The sequence below is a fragment of the Patagioenas fasciata genome, chromosome 1 (genome assembly GCF_037038585.1).
Source record: "Patagioenas fasciata isolate bPatFas1 chromosome 1, bPatFas1.hap1, whole genome shotgun sequence".
Classification (NCBI taxonomy): domain Eukaryota; kingdom Metazoa; phylum Chordata; class Aves; order Columbiformes; family Columbidae; genus Patagioenas; species Patagioenas fasciata.
The window spans coordinates 174,189,018-174,214,347 of record NC_092520.1 but is presented as its reverse complement, the minus strand read 5'-3'; the positions used below and the strand labels follow the sequence as shown (position 1 = coordinate 174,214,347).

At 51.1% G+C, this 25,330-nt stretch overlaps 2 protein-coding genes across 8 annotated transcripts; one reads left to right on the top strand and one right to left on the bottom strand.

Annotated features, from left to right (window-relative positions):
• Positions 1-9,123: 9,123 nt before the first annotated feature.
• Positions 9,124-19,257, top strand: SERHL2 (serine hydrolase like 2). Of its 7 annotated transcripts, none has more exons than XM_065855596.2 (13): positions 9,226-9,241; positions 10,379-10,538; positions 10,687-10,921; positions 10,994-11,107; positions 12,217-12,258; positions 12,983-13,002; positions 13,205-13,279; positions 14,948-15,057; positions 15,331-15,410; positions 15,751-15,785; positions 16,533-16,609; positions 18,059-18,152; positions 18,449-19,257. In XM_065855596.2, exons 3-13 carry the CDS (start codon positions 10,774-10,776, stop codon positions 18,563-18,565), a joined length of 912 nt encoding a protein of 303 aa, XP_065711668.1. In that variant the 5' UTR covers positions 9,226-9,241; positions 10,379-10,538; positions 10,687-10,773; the 3' UTR covers positions 18,566-19,257. The 7 variants fall into 7 exon arrangements, 6 of the variants coding, with proteins under 6 accessions (XP_065711677.1, XP_071657273.1, XP_065711668.1 ...); XM_071801179.1 differs by lacking the exon at positions 9,226-9,241 and adding an exon at positions 9,322-9,543; XM_065855605.2 differs by lacking the exon at positions 10,379-10,538 and having other exon boundaries at positions 9,124-9,241.
• A 910-nt stretch (positions 19,258-20,167) lies between these two features.
• Positions 20,168-23,980, bottom strand: RRP7A (ribosomal RNA processing 7 homolog A). Its single transcript, XM_065848307.2, has 7 exons — positions 23,870-23,980; positions 23,654-23,796; positions 23,341-23,466; positions 22,432-22,555; positions 21,697-21,794; positions 21,112-21,310; positions 20,168-20,630 (listed from the first exon to the last, which is right to left on the bottom strand). Exons 1-7 carry the CDS (start codon positions 23,919-23,921, stop codon positions 20,545-20,547), a joined length of 828 nt encoding a protein of 275 aa, XP_065704379.1. The 5' UTR covers positions 23,922-23,980; the 3' UTR covers positions 20,168-20,544.
• Positions 23,981-25,330: the final 1,350 nt, after the last annotated feature.

Below are 25,330 nucleotides of genomic sequence, written 5' to 3'. Positions count from 1 at the left end.
CAGAAAGGAAAAGAGGTACAGAAAAGGAGAAGAACATAAAGGGGACTGGGGTGGGAAGATGGATGAACATGCTAGATGTGTCAGTACTGCTTTGCCCTTCAGCCCACAAACCTGTGAGTGGAAGCTCAGTATGGGCTGAGCTATCATCTCCAGATGATGAGTGACCAATTATTTAGGGGCTCAGTGCCTCACTGGTCCCCCAGCCAGACCCAGATGTGCTGTCACCCATCAGTGTGCACACTGGCTTTGTGGATAGCATGTAAGTAGGAGGTGACACCATCCTGGTGATGGGGCGATCCAAGTAGCCCAGACATAACCGGGGGGTTCCTGCCAGGTGGTCAAATGGGAAGACAAGGAGAGAAGAAAGCATAGGGCAGGGCTGGGTACCCTGGCATGAGAGATGATGCAGGCAGTGCATGAGATTTGGTACAGAGCGAAGAATGGGAGGATGCTTGGGGGGTGGGTAGGAAGTGACTGCCACAATCTCCTGATGTGCTGCAAGTCCAGCCTGCAAACAGTGCAAAATGTACAACCTTTTACTGCATACAGTCATAGGTAGTTTTCCCTTTTGACCCTTCCTCCCCTTTCTGGTGGTCCCTCTCATAACTTTCTTAAAAGCCTCCTTTTAGGAGATGCTCACAGTGAAGCATTCAGAAGAAGAAAAAAACCCAACACCACCACAGAAAGAGAAAGCCAGGAGGACAAAACCAACACACAAAAATCCTCCAGCCCCCTTCTTACCCTGCCCCCAGAAAAAAAACAAACAAACAAACAAAAACACCTTTCTGTGGTTTAGAGCGAGCGGAGGCTGTATTAGTTCGACTCCTATGAGAAAAAATTAGCACTAGTAGTGGTCCCTTTTCATGAAGCGGTGGCCAGGCCCCTCCTTCCCCTCCAAGAGCAGGCCTTTCTCAGTAATGAACAGAAACTGCTTTCCAGGAAAGCGAAGGTACAGGGGCTGCTCAGAGCTGAGTGGCCTAGCACAGCTGCGGGGAGCTGTGTGCCGCTGCTTGCAGGCTGCCAATCCCCGGCACCGAGCGGCTGTGCTCCTGTGCCCAGCAATGCTGCATGTCGTGGAGGGTGTGGGGCCGTGGCCAGCTGTGCAATGTGCACCCCACACAGTGCTGCCGATGTGCCTTCATTCCGGTCTGCAACACCATCTGCTGTCCTGGCTTCCCCCCACAGCTGTGGAGGGCACTGTGCTCGTGTGCTTCAGCCTGTGCTGCCAGCCCAGCATGAGGCTCCTGCACAGCCCTCGCTGGGCCTGAGGCTCGTGGAGCAGTGGGGAATAGAATCACTGAATCATTTGGGTTGGAAAAGACCCTCAAGATCATAGAGTTCAACCATTAACCCAACACTGTCACTAAACCATGTCCCTAAGAATCTCATCTACACATCTCTTAAACACCTTCAGGGATGGTGACTCAACCAGTTCCCTGGGCAGCCCTTTCCAATGACCAACAGCCCTTTCCGTGAATAAACTTTTCCTAATATCCAATCTGAACCTTCCCTGGTGCAACTTGAGGCCATTTCCTCTCATCCTATCACTTGCTACTTGGGAGAAGAGACCAACACCCTCCATGCTACAACCTCCTTTCAGGTAATTGTAGACACAATAAGGTCTCCCCTCAGCCTCCATATCTCCAGGCTAAACAGCCCCAGTTCCCTCAGCTGCTTCTCATAGGACTTGTTCTCCAGACCCCTCACCAGCTTCGTTGCCCTTCTCTGAACTCTCTCCAGCACCTCAATATCCTTGTAGCGAGGGGCCCAAAACTGAACACAGTATTTGAGGTGCATTCTCACCAGTGCCAAGTACAGGGAGATGATTGCTGCCCTGGTCCTGCTAGCCATACTATTTCTGATACCAGCCAGGATGTTGTTGGCATTTTTGGCCACTTGAGCATGCTGCTGGCCCATGTTCAGTCAGCTGTTGACCAACATCTCCAGGTACAGCAGGACAGAGAGATGCTTTGCTGGTGGCTGTTCAGGCTGCTGTGCCAAGGAAGGGTCTTCCCCATGCAAAGCAGGGCAGGTGGGCACAACCAGCTCCTTTCCCCACAGTCATGTAGGCCCAAAAAGCTGAGATGAAAATGTCCCCAATCTTCCACTTTGGGTTTTTATAATATGCACGGTTATTTCTGTGAGGACACAAGTCTAGCAACTCCTAGTATGTTTATTATTGCCAAACTCCAAAAGCAGAGGAGTGGAAAAAAAGGGAGGGCAGTTCCTGCTTGTTGCCAGTGCAGTTATGGCTCCATACATCCCCCTGGTTCATTTGAGGGAGGAAGACCCAGCAGTCAGTGACCTTCTAGGTTTTCAAAGAAAGCACCAGGCTGCATAGTCTGGAAGGTATTAAGGTCAGATTTAAGCAGCTGCAGATTAAAAAACCAGCCTTTTTTAACTGTACAGCGAACCACTCCCCCACCTCTGAATCTGGCCTGCAAGTGAAACACCCCAGAGCTGTAACAGAGGATGATCCATGACAGGGAGAGGAGATACCTTCACCAGTGGACTCAGTTGTGAGCTCCTGGGGGCTTTGTGTCCCCATAAATCTGTTACCACCTCAGCTAACTCCTCCTAATGTTGCTGCCTACCAGATATGGAGGGAGAAGCTCAGTTAGGAGTTTCTTTGTGCCCATGAGGCCTATTGCTACTCCAATGTTATCCCACATTTTCAGACCACATTCCTGGAGTGCTGTCCAAAAATGGTGGACCTTTCTTGGAGCACCCCTGCCCTTGCTTCCCCAGAGTTGTTCCCCCATGCTGAGATAGGAGTTGATGCTGAACCCCACTCACAGGAACCAGGCACTGAGTTCTGACCTGTGCCCACTGCTTTAGGGTTTTTCCAGAAAGAAACAAAAAACAGATGTCAAGAGGCCACCCCGAAGGAGTGCAGGGAGCAAACTAAGACACAGAACCCATGGCAGAAAGGTCCTAAGCTGGACCCAGAAGCTGGGGCTTCCTCAGCTGAGTAAGCTGAGCCTCTAAATGAAGAAAAACAACATTGAAGGCAAGAAGGAGTATAGCAATGGGCTATAATTTTGAGAGCGGTTGTAGCAGAAGCATTGCAGGCTGGTACCATCTGACAGCAGTGTCTGTTGAACTAGACTAATTTCCAGACTGGTCTGCTTTCCTGATGATCACAGGACAAAAGACTCTGTCACATTAATCATTGTTGTTTTGTTAAACATCCCGTCTTAATTCAAAACCTGCCAATGGCTGGGAATTTGCCACCACCCTAAGTAAACTGGTCAATTATTTAATGGCTTTCTTCACTATAAAATGTATATCTCATCTCTACACTGGTTTTTTTTGTACCATTGTTGGGCAGAGCAGCAATCTGAGGAGCAAAAACTTAATCCTACATAGGTGTATTTAGTCTTGGATCATATCAGTCCTAAGTGCTTCTCCTCCATAAGATGTCTTCCAATCCCTTAACAGGCTTTAAGAGCTCTTGCAGGAAGCCTCTCCAAGTTGTTAGGTTCCTCCTTGAATTGTAGGTGTCAAAACTGGGAATCCTTTCACACAAGTAACCACATCCATGGAATTAGCAGACACAATATAACCTCCTGCACTCTAATCTCATTACACCTGCTCCACATTCCCTGCTTATACATCTGAGGGTGGAATTAGACTTTCTGACTGCAGGGCTGCATGGGGAGCTCACAGTCAGCTTGCTCCTACACCATGAGTCAAGCCTTTGCTGGCGTCACTTCTTCCACAGGCAGAGCTGCCAGACCAGAAGTGTGGCCCACGTGGAATAACTTACCATTGGGCTTTTTCTAAAACACACGTTATGTGCTTGTACAAACTTAAACATTTTCTCGCTTGCAAGTCAATTTTCAATCCAATTACTACAAAAATTGTTAATTTGTTATCATTTTTTTAAATAAAAAATTGTATCATATTCCTTGCTGCAACCCTATTACATCAACAGCTATTACATTTATCAGCCAAATCCATAGCCCAAACCTATAACTTACATCTTCAAAAGTTACCAAGCAGTTTTATGGATTCTTTTCCATAAATACATGAGACTTGGTATTAACTAGAACTCTTCCCTTGTTTTAAATGATTTCTCTATGTGCTATTTCCTTATTCTGTCTGAGGTCACTAAGGAGCTGGTAGGCCTGTAATTACAAGTGTCAGATTACTTCTGGTTTTCGCTATTATTTTGTCTCAGCATATGGGGAATCTGCCAGATTTTCCAAGTGAAAGAAGGTTAAGCCTAGACAAGAGCTGGCTATAAACTCCTCTTCTTCTCCTGCTGCTTCAAACATTAAAATAGGTGCTTACTCTAAAGGTGTGTATGGGTTTTGGAGAGACCTGGGGAGTAGCTTGCTAGTTAACCAAAACAGGCCCAGGAGATGTGCACCAGCAGGGACTCCTGAATCTGTCCCAAATATAAAAGACTTTCTGATAAAGGAGGAAATGGAAAGCTGAGACAGGAGTTTATTTGTATGATGGGTGCTCATATATAATTTATACGCAATAAATGTTTCTAGCTACTTCATTAGTTGCAAATAAAGTGATACAAATGTGCACCACTTGCAGCTGATGGCGTGGTGTGTGCCTGAGGCTGCTTCCAGCTCAACAGCGGTGGTTCACGTGGGGATGATTTAACACTCCAGCAGTCCCACTATCCAAATTCTGCTGCAGGTTAATCCCTGGAGCAGATGCACGCCACTTTTTCAACTGCTCATAGCTTGGCTTATTAACTTAAACAAAGATTTCCATTTAAACTATCACATTGGCCCCAGACTGTGCTGGGTACAGAGCCAGCATCCATTTGTCTCTCTCGCCTTCTACAGGGCTGGAGAGCTCTGGGACAAGGAGTGCAACAGGCACCTGCCTGGAGCAAGAGGAGAGAAGCCAACTTAAGCCATCACAGCATTTTCTGAGCGTAAAATGTCAGCAGCTATTTCAGTCATCAGAAACTCATTCACCTCAGTGAAATTCAACATGAAATTAGGGAAAAAAAAAAAAAAAACCCACAAAGGAAAAGTGCACAACATGAGGTACCTGGATGAGTCTGCTGCTGTCGAGCAGACCCTTGGGTGGCAGAACCTCTTGGTCTGCAGAATATTTATATGCTACCTTAATTCTTCCCATGTGGGCAGCTCATTTAAACCCTTGTGACTCCCTGGGACCATCTCCAAGGCAAGCAAGGCTAGTGGATGGGGGTCAAGGGAGGGAGATGTCTCCTGAGAAATGTCTGCAGCGTGCAAACCTGTGGTTCAGCCCCTCATTGAGGTCTCTCCTTTTCACAAGTCCTGTTCTCCTTCCAGAACAAGTCAAATTAGGGGATAAAGTACGCAACTCTGCAACCTTGTGCAGGGGGCATGTGTGAGCAGGGAGCTTTCATCAGGCAAGGGGATATCAAGTAGTGTGCATGGCAAAGGGAACAAAATCCATGAAGGATCCATGCACTGGGGAGGTGGGGGCTTCCCTCTGGTCATTAAGTGCTGCTCTGCTCCCACCAACCCCACTGTGGGCTGCACAGGCAGTGCCTGCAGCCAACACCAACAGCTCGGCACCTGCCAGATTTCCCTCGTCTCCTTGCAGGGATCCTTGAGGTTGCTGGAGCAGGGAAGGTGCTGGTCCTTGTCTCAGAGGAGGAACCGCTCTGTGGGCCCCGACAGCACCCCAGACCTGTCTGCTGCCTGGGAACCAGGATGCTGGGACTGGTTATGTGATACATTTTGCCCTGGGATCACTTATTTTCCTGTCTGCAGCATATGCCCACAATGTCGGGCTTTATATAGAGGTACATAAGCCTCTATATATCCTCTGGAAGAAATCAGTTAGGCTGGCAATAGCATGGGTTTTTACTTGTATAAATGCACAAGAGAGTTTGGGGTCCAGGGCTATTACTAATAAATCACCATAAATAGATCAATACGCCAGTACTTCAGTGCTTGAATCCAACCAGCTACAGGGAATTTGTCCCTTGGTAGCAATCAATCTGCTGTACTTTAAGTTTCCTCACCAAATCTGCAGCTGGCACAAACCGATCAATGCTGTTCCAAGTCAGCAGAGCATAACAGCTTTGCATGTCCCAGCGTTCACCCTTGCAAGTCTTCTCCTCATTTGCAAGGACACAGAGGTTAAACTACCCTTTGCTAAGTACATGGGGTATCTCTAATTCCCAGTTCTTATCACCAGGCCAGTGCAGTCCAGCCAACACCCCAGCACCTTGCCAGGTGAAGTCTAATTTGCACGTCCACAGGCAGCAATTCCACTGCAAGTAGCCTGCGGCACTTCTTAGAAGTAAATGCAGCAAAATGCATTTTGTGAGGCACCCAAGTTTTGCCATGTATCTTGCACAGGGCTCTCCTCCTGAGGGGTGGTTTGCCAGTGATGCTGGGGGAGATACACAGTATTGTAAGATGCTGGGCTGCTCTTTTGGAGGGGTAAATAGCACTGCTGGAGAAGACATGAGGGACCTGGAGAAAATTTCAACAACCTGGCATTGGCTTATAGGATCACAGTCCAGGGCTGCATCCCAGTGCAACCTTCTCCACTTGGACCTCTATCCCCTATCACCTATTGCTGATGATTTCCATGAGGAATTTCTTCTTTTCCATGAGGAGGCTGATGGAGCTTCCTATGAGAAGTGACTTGGGTTGCAAGTCACAGGAGTCAGAATTCACTAGAGAACACACGTTTCCTTTCTGTGTGACCCAAAGCAAAGAGAGCCCAGACCCTACTGGCTGCTGGAGTAGGGAAGAAGGTCCAAGACCAGTGAATAATCATGCACATACTACCAGGGTCAGCACTTACAGCAAGATCCCCGGGTTATCCCAAACAAGGCTTGTGCCTGAAAATTGGTACTAAGCAGAGGTCAGGGTGCCAGATGAATTTGGTGACTACCACACATCCACAAGCTCTATCCGGAGCTCCAGGCTGTTAACAAGCTCCCTGGGACAGCTCTCAGCATGTAGGTCTCAGAGGATGTTGCTTGTGGGTACCAGTTCTCAGAGGTGATGTTCCCTGTGCCCTGGGGACATGTGGCAGACAAGGCCTTGAGGACCCTGGCGTGATATCCTGCACTGTTGCTTGCATGGCTGGCTGGAAAATACCACTGCCTTTGGTGGGTTCATTCTGCTGCTCGCCAGAGGTGGGCCTGGCTCGCAAAGATAGGCTGTGGTATTGTGCTTCAGGTCTATGTGCCTGATGCTCTCTCCTTTTCAGATTGCAGTTAAGTGGCAATAGATTTTCCCAGCCAGGGCCTGTTGTCCCACCAAGTGCAGAGGTTTCTGCAAGGGGTCTGCATCACTTCTGCTGCTGACACAGCATCCTCTTCCTCAAAATCCATGCCATAGACAGAAGAACTGCAGGCCTAGCAGCCATTGCCTAACAATCACTCTGCTTTCTCGTGGCTTGTTGTGAAGAAATCCCAGAAATTCACAGGAAGACCCTGACTTCCATAACAGCAACTGATTATTGAGCGCATTTTAGAAATCTGTTCTACCAAAAAAGAGCTGTCTTTTGCTTTTCATTTTCTGTAATCAGACACCCACCTCTGACTGTTGTAGGAAAGAAGCTGTAGATGGTACTGTGGCCTCTTTCCCTCCACATGGTTCTCCAGTGCTTCTGGTCTGCTTTCCTGCTCCTCCTCCATGAAGGCCTAAGAAAAAGCAATGCACTGGACTTTCCAAACCTATAAGAATTTATGTTCTGATTTTCTTTCTAATGGCTCACCTGGAGGGGAGGTTGTGAGCTGCACAGCTCTCTTATTTCTTCTCTGTGTTGAGTCCCCAAGGTTACCTTTCAATTACTGTGGTGCAGAGCCTATTTTTGCCAGGATAAGCTTGAGCTAGGCAGGAGAAACAGGCCTGTAAGCTTCTGTGCTGGTTTCTTTCAAGCTCTGCAGGCTGTTCTGAAAATGTATTGTGTAATTTAGGAGACTGATGTGCTGAACTGAACAGAGAGATTTCAAATGCCAATATAAAAATGACTCCCTGAGAACAGGCATTTGTTCTGCTCTATCCATCCGTTCCGGCGAGGCATCACACCGCTCACAGCGTGGTTTGACTTTGCTTCATTTGACTGCAAAGTCCTTGACTGAACGGCAATGGTTGTGGTCTGCGTTAGGCCTGGCAGACTCTGACCACTGGAGGGAACATGAGGCACCAGCAAGCAGTATTCCCAGCTGCACCAGGGCATCAACTTTCTTGCAACCTGGTCTACGCAGCCAACCCCTTTCTGGGCAACTAATGATGAAAGCTGTGTAGAAACCTCTCCAGCTGAGAGGGGTATGTTTTTTGGCAGATGAGTGGAGTGGCTGAGGCAGTGCTGGGTGCTGTGTCTCTGCCACAGCTTGGCCTAAAGCGCAGATAGTTCACTGCGATGGGTCAAAGTACAGGAGTGTGATTCTCGCCCCTGGAGCAACTTGATTCCAGCAGGAGTTCAGAAGACTTTCTCCATCAGAGAGTGACAGAAGCTCACCACTGGTGTCAAGCACTGAGCTTGTTTGATGCCACTGCAGTGCTCCTGGGTCACAGTTAAAACATCTCACGCTGCGATGCTGCAGTACAGGCAGTTTCCATTATCAGTAATGTGTCTTCTGAAGGTAGTCGAGGACACAGCCGTACCTCCATGACTGTCACTCCTCACAGGCCCCTGTCAAGGTTGATCATAGTTCCAGGTCCCATGGACATCATTAACAACTCTTACAGAGCCCCATCCCAGCACAGGCTCTGTGCGAGGCACCAGCTGCCTCTCCACATTCCTCCCTGCCCCAGGCACCCAGGGGACAGCTTGCAAGAGCTGGGTCAGGCCAGGGACTCCCGGGCCAGCTGGAGGAGGTGGAGGCTGCCATGATTTCACCGGTTTGTATGGGCAAGAGGCTTCAGGGTCTGGAGAATGGGGCAGGCTGGGTGGTTGCGACTGGGGAAACAGCCAGGCCAGGAGGGAAGCAAGCAGGAGCAGCGCTGTGGAGGGTCATGTGTGCCAGGATGGTCCCTTGCTGTAGGGCCAAGTGGAGGTGTTCCCCATACCCCCACTGCCCCGTTTCCCCGCTGCACCCCCAGCGCCGGGAGGTGATGCTGGCAGACAAAGATGGCGGCGTTTCCCCCTCCCTCCCCGGGCCGTGGGGCTCCGGGCCGGCGGAGCGGCTGGAGGCCGAGGCGCCGCGGGGAGGCGGGGAGCAGGGCGGTGCAGCCGGGCCGGCCCGCCCCGCCGCCGGGCTGCGTCCTCCTGCCGCGGCCTTGCCCTGCCGGCCCGGGCAGACGCCACGGTAGGAGGGGGCTGGGGCGCAGCGTGCGGGTGGCGCGGGGAGCGGGGCCGGGGCGGCCGCCAGCAGCCGCGGCGCTCCGGGGGATGCTCTCGGCGCCGGGTAGGGGTCGGTCTCCGGGCAGCCCTTCCCCTGGGTCCGGGCCAACTGCCCCAGGGCGCCCTGAGGAAAAAGCCGGGGTGTAGCGGCGCTTCCCGCCTGCCTGGCGAGGCCCCTACCCCGGAACCGCGGACACCCGAGGGCCGGAGCCCCGGCGGGCCTGCGGAGGCAGCCGGGCTCAGCCGGTAGCCCCGGTCGCCAGGCAGGTCTGTGCGGAAGGGGCAGCTCCGTGGTCACAGCAGGAAGTCATTTCAGGGTTGTCAGGATTAGGGCCGGCAAGGGCAGCCGGGGTCAGACACAGCCCCGGGGTCAGGCAAGGCCGCTGGAAACCCACAGCATTGCTGGGGCTGGTCCTGGTCCTGGGCTGAGCTTAAATAGAGCAGGAGGGAAAGGTGTATGGGAGGCCCCAGGGTGGCCGATTGGGACTCTTAGGGCCTGTAAGTGCTCCCAGGGCCCTGACAGCAGCCTCCCCTCTCCGCCCACCTCTGTTCTCACACCCTACAGAGGTACCAGCTCAGGAGGGACTTGCTGTAGAGTGATTTAGTCACTGTGGGGCCTCAAGGGGCTAGTTAAGGGAGCAGAGACCTGAGGTAACTCTCTGGGAAGGGGATATGGTGAGAGAGACTTGAGTATGGGGCCTCAGGGGTCAGAAGGGCTCGAGGGTAAAGGGAAGATATTCACCCCACCCCTGGAAGATCCCCAGAGCCTGGGTAGTGCTGGGGGGTTCACTCAGGAGCCTTGAGTTGTGTTAAGGCCAGATGTAGCCCAGTGATTGCCAGGCAGATCGGCAGTGATGAGCCACATTTGAGGTTGAGCAGGTGTGGGTTGTGGGCCTGTATCCTGTGCAGGGTCTCTAGCCCTGCAGAGTGCACAGGAGGGTGGCAGCAGTGACCTGCTGTGTGGCATCCAGCCAGCTGCTCTCTCAAAGGTGCCGACTGGTGGTGTGAAAGAGGAGAAACACCAAGGGAAACAAGGAGAAGGTGGTAACAGTCTAGTAATGGATGCAGCATCCTTATTCCAAAAATTGTCTTTTTGGTCCAGGACAGGTGCCTGTCTGACTGCAGCCAGCTGGGGGAATTCCGCATGGTTCCCTCTTGCCAGATCTCCTGCGCCTTCTGGTTGGGTTGCAGCTGCTGCAGAGACACAGAGAGGAAGGTTTCCCCTCCTGTGTAGGGAAAGCTTGTTTCTTCCTAGAAGCACTGTGAGTACGTGCTGGGAGGAGGATTCCCCAAACAGGCAGGCAGGGACAACAGCCTGAGATGCTGAATGGGGAGCTATAAATCACCAAGCTGCTAATTAAGACCACAGGAGGCTGGTGAGTTACTAAAGACCTTTATTACTGTTTTCAGAGCTCTGGGCCATTAACAAGATCCCTGGGACCTACTCTGAGCACGTGGCTCTCTAGGGGCATCACTTGTGAGCACTTTATTTTGGGCATGTTCTCAGAGTTGAAGTTCCCTGTGCCCTGGGGCCATGTGGCAGCCAAGGCCTGGGGACCGTCGGAGGGACACCCTGTGCTGTGCTTGCATGGCTGGCTGGACAACGCCAACACCTTTGACAAGCTCATTCCACTGCTCCCCAGAGGTAGGTCTGGCTTATCAGGATGGTTCTTGTTGTGTTGCAGGGCCTGCACATCTGATACTCTCTCCCTTTCAGATTACTATTATGTGGCAATGGATTTTTCTGGCCATGGTTGGTCATCCCACCGACCTGCAGGCTCCTCTTACCATTTTCTGGATTACGTGAGCGATGTGCGCCGGGTGGTGGCAGGTGGGTAGTTGAAGGGACCCTTGAGGAGATGTCTGTGGAGGGGGTGCTATATTGCTCCCGCTCCTTGGAACAAGCAGGCAGCATTTACTGCCAGGGGAGGGGTCAGTTCCCTCTGCTTCTCCCCAGCCTGATTTTAGCTGGTGATTTGTGACCACAGATAAAATAAGCATCCTTGTTTCTTACTATTTTGTGAGCAGAAGAAACAGTAAGCCCTGGGAAGCAAGTGCTTCTATACTAAAAAGCAGTAGCGGCAAAGTGGTAGATCCAGCTAAATAGTTCTGCTCGACTGACTTTTTGTAAGCTGCCAGTGACCTCTAACAAGTGTTAGGTGTAAGTTGGAGACTCTTCTGGTTCTCTCTGATGGCAGCTTGCTGCTTGCTTTGATATCATACAAAGAAATCTGAAAGCCAAGGTGTCTTGGGCTCCTGATAACTCCTGACCTAAGTGACCATCTATACGCTGATCTTGTGGGAGTTTGTGGCATGTGCAGTTTTGTATCCCTCATTCTGCATACAAAGAACCTCTGGAAGTTCTTTGACGTGCCAGAATGTAAAACACATCTTTCAGTGAGGCATATTCCGGATGAGCAGCACTGATGAAGCAGTATGTTCCTATAAGCCTTTCAGGGTGCCCTAAAAACAGACTGAAGAGCCTGATGTGCTAAATTGTGCAGAGAACTTTTACTTGTGAAATAATCATACTTTCCTCAAGGCAGCAGACCTGGCTCTGTGTCCTCAGGGCTCTTGCAGAATGCCCTGCAGGAGACTGCTCTGTCAAGGTCTCTTTCTTCCAGCAGATGCTGCCCAGTCAGGCTCTCTTGGTTCGTTCCAGTCTCGTGTCTGGCAATGAATGGGGATTTGCTGTAGGTTGTTTGCCGTACAAAGAGAGCTTGAGAGCTGCGTGACTTAACTACCAAGGAAATGAGGTGGTGGATGCTCTTTTTTCTTTAAAACTGGCCTACTTAGACACCTTGTTTCTGGATTAGGAAGCAAATTAAGCAGTGCAAAAGCCCTCCCAGGAGAAGGGGCCCATGTTGGTGGAGAAGCAGCGAGATGCTGCTGCTCTGGTTTCTAACGCAGCTCTGTCTGTTTTTGTCTGTTGCCATTTAGCCTTGCAGTGGAGACGGTTCACCCTGATGGGTCACAGTATGGGTAAGTGGCTCTTGTCCTTGTAAGCTGTGAGATTTATGGAAATAGGAGTAGATAATTAATTTACAAGACATGCTGCTAGGAGCTGGGTTGGAATATTTATGATGTTGTGTCAAGTAGCAGGTTCTTGCTTGCGTGGTTCAAAAATCTGTGCCCTTGTTTGAAATGCCTCTGCTTTCAAGACCCCGTAGTGGACCTTTCCCCTGCCCCAAGGAGAGAACAGTGGTGGGCGAAGAGGGGTGGTCTGTGGCAGGAGAATTCACAGCAGGCCTTTCTGGCTGATTCCCACAAGGCCACAAAGCCCGGGGACATCAGGGCCCTTCTTGGTGGGTCATGGAGCTTGCTGAGGGAAACGGGACTCCAGGCTCTCTCCCTTTGTGGCTGGGACATGATTGGGTTTTGCTGTGATTTGGGTTCTGCTCCTCAAGGCTGCTCTGGCCACAGCTCACAAGACCTGTATACCACAGAGTTTTGAGTAGTAACTCCTCCTTGGCTTCTGCTGCCTGAGGGAGATGTGGATGGTGCAGGACATGGACTGCAGCTGGGCAACAACCCTGCTCTCTGCCTGCATCCTGCCTGCTAGGCCGGCTCTGCTCTGTAGCTGAGGCTCTGTCCCTTGATACAACGTGCATTTCTGCTTCTGAGGCAGCTCCTGCTGTGGGGAAGGGGAGTTTCTGTTACTGGTGGGTATCCTGTGCATAACTGAGCATCCTTCTCTCCTTTGCAGGTGGGTCTGTGGCAGGAATGGTGAGCAAAGCATCCTTTCTTCATGGGATTTGTAATTTTTGCATCTGGAATAACAAATGGGAAAGGAATGGACAGGCTGTGTGGGATTTGGATCTCAGGGAGGAGAGGCCCTTCCCTGACCCTATCTCCAATGTAGCTGGACAAACACATCACTTGATCCTCGGCTTTTTTCTTTCCCTCATATTATTTCATCTCTCCTCAGTTCTGTTTCCTTTATCCTGAGATGGTGGACAAGTTGATCCTGCTGGAAAATCTTGGCTTTCTGCTAGCTCCAGAGGTTAGATTTCATGTTTCCTTCCCCTACCTTTCTAAAATAAAAAATAGATGTATTGTTTTCTTTCCCTCATTTGTTCAGAGAAAGCACTAATGTGACCAATTCCTGGCAGGTCACACAAGTCTCAGGACTCTTCCGTTTGGCAGGCACAGATCTGTTACTTCTTGCATGGACTGAGGTCCCTGCTTAGGGTGGCCCTTCAGAATAGTTTGGGTTGGAAGGGACCTTCAAAGGTCATCTAGTCCAACCCCCTGCCATGAGCAGGGACATCTTCAACTAGATCAGGTTGCTCAGAGCCCCATCCAGCCTGGCCTTGAATGTCTCCAGGGATGGGGCATCTACTGCCTCTCTGGGCAACTTGTGCCAATGTTTTATCACCCTCATTGTAAAAAATTTCTTCGTGTCCAGCCTGAATCTCCCCTCATTTGGTTTAAAACCGTTACCCCTTGCCCTGTTGTAACAGGCCCTGCTGAAAAGTCTGTCCCCATCTTTCTTATAGGCCCCTTTTATGTACTAAAAAGCCACAATAAGGTCTCTCTGGAGCCTTCTCTTCTTCAGGCTGAACAACCCCAGCTCTCACAGCAGAGCTGTTCCAGTCCTCTGATCATTTCTGTGGCCTCCTCTGGCCCCTCTCCAGCAGGTCCATGTCTTTCCTGTACTGAGGGCTCCAGAGCTGGACAGAGAACTCCACATGGGGTCTCACCAGAGTGGAGTAGAGGGACAGAATCACCTCCCTTGACCTGCTGGCCATGCTCCTTTTGATGCAGCCCTGGATACAATTGGGCTTCTGGGCTGCAAGCGCACGTTGCCAGCTCATGTCCAATCTTTCATCCATCAGTACCCCCAGGTCCTTCTCCGCAGGCTGCTCTATATCCCTTCACCTCTCAGCCTGTATTGATATGGGTGGTGCCCCAACTCAGGTGCAGGACCTTGCACTTGGCTTTGTTGAACCTCATGAGGTTTGCATGGGCCCAATTCTTGAGCTTGTCCAGGTCCCTCTGGATGGCATCCTGTCCCTCAGGTGTGTCAACTGCACCACTCAGCTTGGTGTCATCTGCAGACTTGCTGAGGGTACACTGGATCCCACAAGACACTTGGTAGTTCTCCACATCCTGCAATCCCCTAGCACCAAAATTCACTTTTCTGTGCCATGCCCTTGTACAAAGGGAACTGGAACCTCTGTCAGCTGAAGTTGTCTTTTTGCCAACAGCTTGTTGGGTGACCTGGGTGAAAGATCAGTGGATTTCTTTTTCTGTTCCTGGCAGGACGTAAAGCTACATTCCCAACCTGCCATCATCGCTACCAGATGCTAGGGCTTTGATTGGCAGAAGTGGGACAGAAGCTCAAGGTCAGAGAGACAAAAACTACCAGATTTTCCTTGTTCTTTCAAACAGTTGTCCTTTAGTCAAAAGTGAAGTAGGAAGGGGTAGGAAGATCGCAAAGTTAAAAAGTTACTAAGTTCTTTACAGCAATGCTTAGCTTTCTGTTCCTACCTTGCCTTTTAAGTATTGTTCCTTTTTCCCCAGAAACAGGCATTTTTAATATGATGTCCATAACTGGTACCAGTTCTGAGGGATGTTGAAGGGTGAAATGCCCTCTTTTACCCTCTGATAGGGGGTAAAACGATTCAGAAGAGGGGTTATTCCTGTTCCCTACCTCTCTTTGTTTCAGGACACTGAGGCGTGGCTGAAATCAAAACGGATCATGATTGACAGATTACTGAGTCTAGAGGCAAAGCAGCAAACTCCCAAAGCACGCAGCCCTGAAGCAGCATTGCAGAGGTGGGTTCCCATCTGTCCTCTTCACCTGCTGCTGGCCCTCACCTTGGACAGAGTTACAGCTGTATGAATGAGAAGTGGAAACTGTCTGTGTGCTTCCCCTTTCGAGTCCTCTGGAATCTTTGCAAGACCTTTTGCTTCTGCTGCCAGAAGCTGCTGCTTCTCCCTGCTCTTTTCTGAAGCAGCCCGAGCGCTCGCTGTCACCTTGTCATGCCATTTTCGCTTCGCTTCCTCCCTTTTCCAGCAGCACAATCTCTCTGCCGTGTCTCCCCCCAGGCTCTTAGAAGCAAACAGACATCTGACAGCAGAGGGTGGGGCAATCCTGCTGCAGAGAGGAGCAACTGAGACACCCGCTGGTAAGGGGCTGCGCGGAGACAGGGCTCATCACAGCACTGGGTGTGGGAAGGGAGCGGTGCCACCAGCCATTGTCCTCCGCAGGGTACAGGGTGCCCTCCCTACGAGTTTACACAGCCCGAATGGGATAAATTAGGTCTGGAGGGAGAGCTCTCCACTCCCAGCAACTGGCATTGAAAAAGAAAAAGAAATATGAAAAGGAAATCTGAATTAATCCTATTCCGCTCATTTTAAATAGTCTTGGGCGTATCCCAAAGGTGAGGAGAAGGAGAGCAACTCCTGCTTCGGTGAGACATGAAAACTTCTCTCGTTTTTTGTTGTTGTTGTTTTTTTTTATTCCAGGGCTGGTGTATAACAGAGACATGAGAGCCCGTACGGTGAGCATTGCTCTTCTGATGTGTGCCCTGCTGCTTCTGAGCCCTGAGCTTACAGAAAGCTCAGAGATAGTGAAGGCCCCGCTCACTGACCCCAGGCCCTGCTTCCATAATTCCCACGCCTCTTTTAAATGCCACTTTTAGAAGAGCCTGCACTCAATCATTAACTGACTCAGCTTACAGAGTCACTGGAAAATGTTAGGTTTTTTTTTTTAGCAGTTACTCTGTCCCAGGGCCTCCTGGCCACATTTCCCTGCCATTATAACTTGTCAGGCAGCAGATGGATGGATGCTTTCAGTCAGCTGCTTTGTCAGGTCACCCATATAAGATGGGGGGAGAGAGTGGAGCAAAGTCCTTACATTGGATATTTTGATAGCTTTGTGCCACTTTTGAGCAAGTAGAGTCTCCTCTACCTGTGCTACTGCCAGGCTGTGAAACTCAGGGTAGTGAACTGTCTCCTTTTTAGTAAAAGGATTTTTGAAGCTTTTCTCTGCTATGAGATCATTCCCACATGTGCTGCATCCCAGCAGGCAGCGTTGTTGGCAGCCCTGAAACGCAGCTGGACAGAAGGAGCCTTTGCAGAGCCAGCTACTCTTCCACGCAGCCTGGCCGCCTCTCATGTCCCAGCACAGCAGCATCCGGGCCGCGGCTGCTTCTGCCTTTAGAGCCACTAGCGCAGCGGGGGTTTGGGACGCCCTCTGTCCCCAGCTGCTGTCCCTGACCATTGCCGCTCTCCCTTTGCACCTGCAGCAGAATCAAGAGTTCTTCACGGTGGAGCAGTGCCTGAAGCTCCTGTGGAAGATTCAGGACCGTGTTCTCATCATTCTGTGAGTGAGGCGCAAGCCAAATCAACTCTCCCTGCAGCCCTGGGTGGAGGGGATGAAGGTTAGAAATGAGTCCTCTGCTATTCCCTCCGCAGCGGCCACCCAGACCTTCAGAGCAGTTGGCACAACAGTACAGCCTCATATGAGAGAAGCATTTCCCAGTTCCCCACCGCTGCCCTGGGCTGGGCTGGCTCCTGGAGCAGGCAGAGAGCAGCCAGCACGTCTTCCTCCTAGCCTGGTGCTGCACTCTGAGGCTGGGCCTCCTTGGTGCAAGGCTGGCTGAGGAAATGCTGGACCTGCCCTGTCCTCCCCGCAGTATCCCACGACTTTCTGTCTCTTGGCCCTACAGCAAGGGGCCATCCTGGCAAACACGTGACCCTCCACAGCATCGTTCCTGTTTGCTTTCCTCCTGACCTGACCCCCCAGTCACAGCAACCCAGCCTGCCCCTTCTCCAGACCCCAAAACCTCTTGACCTGAGCAAACAGGTGAAATCCCAACAACCTCCACCTCCTCCAGCCAGTCCTAGAGCCCCTGGCCTGACCCAGCTCTTGCAAGCTGTCCCCTGGGTGCCTGGGGCAGGGAGAAGCTGTGGGGAGGTAGCCAGTGGCTTGCACAGAACCCTACAAGCTGTTAAGCTGTCTGGGTGGGTAGCTGGTTCTGTCAGTCCTCTGCATTTTTTTCCATCTCCTTGGAGGGCAAGGTGTGCCAGGCTCTAGCTACCTTAGGTCCTGCATAGTGCTGTTAAAAAAGATTCTCTAGAAAATGAGAGGAAGTGCTGGAAGTTGAGAAATGAGGCGCAGTTTTGGATTCCCTGGTCTGTTGAAATCATAAGAGCTTCAGGATTTTCCTACTTGGCTAGAAATGCAACATCACGGTGAGGACAAGTCATCTAGGCCATAGAGAGTACCCTTTGAGCCTGCAATGTCACCTTGTCCCATCGCCTGCAGCATGGTAGGCGACAGCATGATCTTAGCTCTGCAGGAGGTCTAATGCTGGCTTTTCCTGGAGGACCTCCCTGGTACCTCCCTTTCCAAGCAGGGCACACCCTGTTCAAAGCAGCAGCACGGAGTGAGGAAAGGGACAGAGGGGAGATGTTGAAGCTGGCTGGAAGGAAAAAGAGCAGAAGACAGGGTGGAGGCAGGGAGGGAAGTACTCAGACCAGTTAAGGAGCAACTGGGGGGATAATGTTTAACTAGTCTCCACTCTGATACACTTAGCAATCACCCAGGGTTTTAAACAGATGGTTTGATAGAAAATGGCTGCTTGCCAAAGCTGTGCAGTGGTCCTCTGGCTACCAGATGTGACCCTGTGACCCTGTTCATGAGCAGCCCGGAAAGGGCAGTTGGGTCTGTCACCCCACTGTCTTGGGGACAATGCTTCTGCCCCAGAGAGCAGCAAAGACAAAGGGAGGCACGCTGTGTGCTGTATTGAGCCTTGCCCTTGCTTTTCAGAGCACGAGATGGACTCTTGGTACCACGCAAGCTAGACCGCAGCAGTCACTATGTGAAAGCCCTACAGGAGGCATTCGAGTCTACCCTCAAAGAGGTGAGAACAGACTCCATCCTTGCATCTCCACTTTATGTACCACCAACCTGGGAGCTGCAGCAAGGAAGCAGCTCACCTTGGTGGATGTTGTCCTGAACCGCACAGCCTTCACATGGGGGGAAGCCAACTTTGCCCCTGCTGCCGGTCTCAAGTCAGTAACTGCCCCCTGGACCCAGCTCTTCCCTAGTCCCCCATCCCTGTCCTGCTTCACCCCCCACCAAGTGTCACACAGCAAGCAGAGCTTGCCTGAGGGAACACCTTCCTGGTCCATATCTTATTGTGTCTTCTCCCTCCAGCACATCCAGCTCGTAGAGGTGCCTGGGACTCATTTTGTGCATCTGAACGAGCCTGAGGTGGTGTCTGGGATCATCAGCAACTTCCTGACAGCGCAGAACGCCAGAGCCAGGCTCTAGGAAGCCCTCACTGCTGCAGCAGTCCAGGAGAACAGGGAGCTACAAAGTTGGCTCTGGAGAAATCATCACCATTCCTACCTCATATCCAACATCAGCTTCATTATACCCTTCCCTAAGCTCACCTCACTGTCACTGCAGGGTGGAAACAAGCCTGCTGGGGGTTCCCTGGAGGAGAGCTGAGCAAAGTATCTCAGTTGTCAAAGAGAAAAATGAATCCCTCCTCCACTTGCAGCTCTGAGAGTGCAGGGATAGATGCCCAGAGCAGCCTTGGCAGTTGCTCTCTCCTAACTTGCACCCTGAAATGGAACAAGAATGAGGCAGGGGAATCCTCTGTGGGGGGAGCAGCACCAGCTGTAGCATTGTGAGAGACATGGCTCATGTCACCTCCTCCCTTAGGTTGGTGTGACCTGTCTCCTTAAACCTACTGAAAAAAAACAAGAAAGTGTTCTGCTTCTCTCCATGGGTGTCTGAGCTCAGAGGGCCTCAGTGTCTGTTCTGCTCTGAGAGCTGCTGCTTGTTTAAAAATCTTCTCAAATAAGAGCTCACCTCAGCATAGAAGGCCATTTCAATGAACTCTGAGAGAATGAATCACTAATCCTCTAGCTGAGGCAGCTAGAGAACTACTAATAATGAAAAAGGTGGCAGAGATGATTTCTGTCCTTCTAAATAAAGATTAACCTCCCAGTTGTTAACTCTGTCTTCTTGACTGTATAGGAGTGAGAGAACCTCCTTTTGGGTTACTCACCCAAGCAGCTACAACGCCAGTCTTCAGACAGTGATTTTTACATGCATTCTGCTTTAGATGTGTCATATTAAGGATCCATCTGTCTCCTTAGTTAAACTGATGCAAAAACATAACTGAAGCAAGTAGACCTGGCAGTCTCACCCTGCAATGGAGGGTAAATGCATTTTAGCTCAGGTCTGTGGAAATTACCAGCATTTCCACCTTAAACTTCCTCTCAAACCCACATTGAGGCTGCAGACAGTAAAATGAATGAGTAAAACTTGGGGGTGAGTGGGTTACAACCCCTTTCTGATCACAGTGTATGCTGGGGTGAGCAATCATTAGGTCCAAGGCTGCACAGATGTTACGTGGGCAGAACAAAACCACTGCCCTGCAGCTGGATGTGTCCATTGCCATCCCTACCTGCCTTCCATGAGGGGCTGGTGACAGGTTAAGTGGAAACAGGCCTTGGAGAGGCTGGTTTCTCCCTCCAAAGCCAGGCTGATACCTCATTTTTTTCTAGTGATGGTGTTGAACAGCAGAAGTTCCCATAGGCCACGGCAGACATGGCTGTAGAGGTCCAGGCACAGCTGCAAGGCTGGACACCTCAGCACCTGGCTGAGAAGTAGCTACCTGGGAGGGAAAACCCGAGGGAAGGGGTAGGGCTCTGTACCACACCACTGATCTTGGCTTGTGACAACAGGTCTGAGAACTCCCCAGCTGGGCTTTTCCCAAGGTCACTTCCCTCCTCTTCTTCCTCACCTCCAGAGAACATGAGGAAAGGAGCTCTGGCATACAAGCCATGGCTTTAATCACCACATTGGCACGCAAGCAGCTGTCCCCCACAGCACACCAAGGGCAAGAGAGACGCCCTCCCCTGTTTTTAAAACATAGCAGCAGTTTATTTACAGTTCTTTCAGCCATTCCCTGCCCCTGCAGAGGCTGTGCTGGGTCAATCCCAGCTCTTGCCACACTTTAGGAGGCTTAAGGTGGCAGGGAGATACAGGTTGTCACAGGATGTGCCTCAGCCCCTCGACCTGAGCACTCTGGGCAGTGGTGCTGCAGGGCTGGACTGTGGCCAGGAGAGCAGGATACTGGTGTGAGTGAAGAAAACTCCCCCTCCAGCGGCAGCTGCTGGGATCTCCTGTTTCAGATCCAAGTGAGGGGACAACATAAAGCTGCCTCAATTCCTTGAAATCCTTTGGCACGTGGAGTCCATAGGCATCTCTCCAGCACAGGTCTCTGAGAAAACAGCTCAGTACGGCCGGAACTTGCGCTGGGCTCGCATCAGTGCGATTCTCTGCTTGTCCTCCTCAAATTTCTTCCTCAACTGGGCAATGTCTGCAAAAGGCAAAAAGAGGACAGGTCACACAAGAGCAGTAGATTTCCCTCTCCTGGGGAGCTTCACTTCCATGCACCGGGAGGGGCTCAGTCCGAACACTTGCAAACATGCACTGCCCAGAGCAGGTCCTTTTGTGCCAGGGCTGAGTGCCAAACTGGGGCTCTGGCTGTTCATCTCCAGCAGTGCTGCAGCTCCCCCTTGGGGACCAAACAGGCCAGTTTTCCCTTTCAACTGCTGCCTTCGTGCAGACTGAAGAAACACCTAATTGGAAAGCCACGATTTGTGCACCCTCCTATAAAATATTCCAGCAGCCTTTGTGAGGAGAGGTGGTGGCAAAGTGTTCCCCAAGAGCTGGTGAGGCCATTCGCACAACCACCCAGCCAACCGGTCACCTCCACTGAAGGAAGAAGGAGGCTCTTAGGGACACAGGGTGAAAGACAAGAGACATGGGCAGGGGTAGGAGAAGACTTGGACACTCACGCTCTCTCTTGGACTCGCGATGCTGCCAGGCATAGAAATTGAGCAGCTCTTTGCGGGCCCTTTTCTGTTTCTCCCTCTCCAGCACCCGCAGGTTGGCAGCCTCTGTCCGGGGCAGGCCAGGCTTCCGGCCCTTCCGCGTCACCTTCACCCAGCCTTCCTCATCTGGGACACCCTCCTCCTCGGCAGCTTTGGCTTCTTCCTGTAAAGACAGGAGGGTGATGCCTGAGGCACGCTTCCCACAGCCCTCCTTATAGATGTGCAAAGTTACAGCTCCTACTTCTGCACAAGATTTGAAGGAACATGTAGGACCAAGGGTGCAGGCATTCAGCCCTCAGTCACAACACTGCACACCAGTCAGGACACTGTTTATTTGTGATATCTACTGTAAGCCCTGGGTGGAAGGGTCAGGTGTTGTGGACCAAACCAGGGCCTGATTGCTCACCAGCAACTGGGAGCAAATCAACCCTGGCAACCAGCGTGTTTCCTTCTGCCCTTTTCACTGAGGCCAGGGCACCAAAAGACCCTGTCTCCTCCCTTCTCCCCAAACCACCTGTTCAGATGGGCTCCCCCTCAGCCTGGCCTCACCTCTGCTATCTTTTCATCATAGTCTTGCATGTAGGCGTCCACCTCAGCCTTCAGCTCCTCCTGATCCACGACTGAGGCCCCATAGTTGGCAATCCACTCTGAGACAGAGAGGGCAGAAGTCAGCAGTGGCCCCTGTTGCAAGCAAGCCCTGGTGCGATGCCTTTGGACAGCTCTAGAGAGAACCGCTCTGGGGATGACACACTCTGTTCCCATTCCTGTTCAGCCTCCTCAGTGCCACAGCTCCATCAACTTGCGGCCCAGGCCACAGCCAGTAAGCGGTGGGAAGAGCTTGAAACCTTCTCAAGCAGGAGTGGACCAGCCTTGAGCCCAAGAGATAAAACATTCAGGGCTGCACTCCTGTCAAGGGGTTACATCTGAAGTGCTGTCATCTTGACAGACACCTGGTGCCTGTTATTGAGGCCAGATTCCATTCTGAGGGCAAGACACAGCCAGTTTCTTTGAATCTATGTGATACTGAAAAGATGTCAGGCAAAACTGCCCTTCTGGTGACCCCATTCTCCCATAGGGTCACTGGACCAGACTACAACATCCAGTACAGCAAGATTGCTACTACCTTGTGAATAATAAAAGCAGAACAATGAAATGCTGGATGTCTCCTGGCTCAGTACAAAATGGTGAGAATTAATCTGGGACAGGCAGGGCAGGATTCAGCAAGGAAGTGGCATAGTTTTCCCCCAGCACTAGCTATCAGGACAATAGCTAGGCCTGACTTACTGCTAATGCCAGTTTTCACGGGGTGACTCTCTGTTGATATCAGCAAGGGACCTTCCTGTGACAGGGCCTTGGCTGCCTGGACACCAGATGGCTTCCTGAACACCACGTATGCTACGTGAAATCCCTAGAAGAAAAAGACACCCAGGCCCATCAGATACACCAGGGAAACTGATGACGCAGCAAGAAGCTGCAGTACAAATAAGACACAAATAAAAATGAAACCACAAGTTGTAGTTGGATAGAAAAAAAAAAAAAAAAGATGATATAAACTCAAACAAGTAATCATGTCACCCAGTCCCCCAGATGGTTTTCCCGTATCGCAGAATCACAGAATGTTAGGGATTAGAAGGGACCTCAGAAGATCATCCAGTCCAATCCCCCTGCCGGAGCAGGAACACCTAGATGAGGTTACACAGGAATGTGTCCAGGTGGGTTTTGAATGTGTCCGGAGTAGGAGGCTCCACAACCCCCCTGGACAGCCTGTTCCAGTGCTCTGGCACCCTCACTGAGAAGAAGTTTCTTCTCAAATTTAAATGGAACCTCCTGTGTTCCAGTTTGTACCCACTGTCCCTTGTCCTATCTTTGGTTGTCACTGAGAAGAGCCTGGCTCCATCCTTGCGCAGCTCGCCCCTTACATATTTATAAATATTAATGAGGTCGCCCCTCAGTCTCCTCTTCTCCAAGCTAAAGAGCCCCAGCTCCCTCAGCCTTTCCTCATAAGGGAGATGCTCCACTCCCTTGATCATCTTTGTTGCCCTGCGCTGGACTCTCTCCAGCAGTTCCCTGTCCTTCTTGAACTGAGGGGCCCAGAACTGGACACAATATGTTCCAAACAGTACCAATCAGTTCTTGTGATCTTTTCCTGTTTGACCATTAAAGCATCAGCATCCCGTCTTCTGCGAGCTTTACCGTTACTGGTTTGCGGTTGAAGTATTTGGATGTCAGTTTTTCTTTTTTCTCTCCTGGCTCTGGCTTGTCACAGACATCCACTGACTGGACGTGCCCGCAGCGGGCAAACAGCCTCGACAGAGCGTCCTTCACACAGAGAGAAGAGAAAACGAAGCGCACAGTAAAGCAGGAGGCATTCCTCCATTCCCACCCAGCCCCCCAGCACGGACTCCAGGGGCACCGGAGGTGCTCCGGGACCCCCGCCCGCAGCCTCCCCGGCCCGCCCGGGCCCTGGGGCGGTGCCCTCGGCCTCCAGCCGCCCAGCCCCACTCACCGGCCCGCAGTACGGGGGGACGTTGAGGACGAAGAGAGTGCGGCGCGGCGGGTGCCCGGCGCCGGCCCCTTCCCGCACCTGGTGCTCCTTTACCAACAGGTAGTGGGACGCGCGCTGCCGCTCTCCGAACTTCACCGCCAGAGCTGTGGGCGACGCACCGGTTAACGCCTCTGCCGCCACCCCGGTCCCTCCCCGCCGCCCCGGCCCGCTCCTCACCCGTGTACCCCGGCGGTGCCGCTCCGGCCACACGCGGCACGGCGGCCGCCATCTTAGCGCGGCGGGAAGCGGCAGTGCGCAAGGGACGCCGGGAGATGTAGTTCCCGGCGGCGCTAATGGCGGCGGCCGCGCCCTCTGGGCGGGAAGAGCCGTGACAGACTCGACACCGCCCGCTGCGGGAGGGAAGAGGAGGCAGGCCCGTTCCCAAACAACGGTATTAAAACAAGACGTACAAGGCGAAAAAACGTCAGTGAAAGTAATGAATTACACAGAGAGCTGACTCACCAAATCAACACTATCAGAAGAAATGGTACACGCAAGAGCCATGAAAACGCACCAGACAAACTCGCACGTTGCAGCATTGCTTTCAAGTCGGCATGTTTTGGAAAAAAACAAAGGAAAAAAATAGAGAAATGCTGTGACAAATTACCACCTGTCCTGACCAGACATATTGAATTAGTGGAAGCAATCAGCACTTCATATGCAGGTTTATAATTTCTAACAGTCCGGGGGAAAAAAAAAAAAAAATCACAAAACTTTACAAACTTGCTGCATGAGGGCAAATGTGTACAGATGTGAGGGCAGAAAGTGGTAGGTGAGCTCAGGGGAACGCAAAGAGATCATGGTGACAGCCAGGACAAAGGGGAACTGCTGGAAAAGGACTGGGAATAACTGGTTCCCCTTCTGTCGCTGCCCAAAGCCACCTTATCAGCTATTAGAAGACCAAGGTAACTTTCCAGACCTGACTTTAGGAACAGGCAGAACAATGCACACCAAGACATTGCTGTACGACAAATCATGGAGTGGTGTTTAGATAACCATTGACTTCACCAATTAAAAAAAAAAAAAATACTGCCATGACCACAGAGCTAGAGAACAGAGCCATTCCAAGGAAGTTTGTCAATGTCATCGTGATTTCTCAGATCACTTAAACACAATGCACAATTTAACAGTAAGTTACAAAGTGCATTTTGCTATTTGGCTTTTGGAATGGACACACAAAAAAATATCCTGAATGCTCAAATCTCCCCATTCTCTCAGATACATGCTCACAATACATGCAGTCCTCACATTTTCACAGCTTTCTACACAGCTGATAATTATAGTACCCTACTTCACTTAGAACAGTTATCTTCATTTTACAGCTCTAGTTTTGTTTTATAAAATTACTTTAAAAATTACTAAGTTGTCAATAACAAAGGCCATTCTTTATTTACTCTAACAACAAAATTGGAAGCAGCTGGGGACACAAATTGCTCCCACTTAGTAGCAAGAATCAGCTACTAATTTCAATGATCCAGACCAAGAGGCTTATGAGTATCAGTTCTCTCATCCATATCCCTCTCACTCTTCATGACATTGTCCGTTTCAAAGTTCCTACATTGTTGTAAAAGCAGGCTTGATTCAATGTGGAAACAACTCCACCTATCTTTAGTTCCTTCACAGCATCTAAAAAGGCTT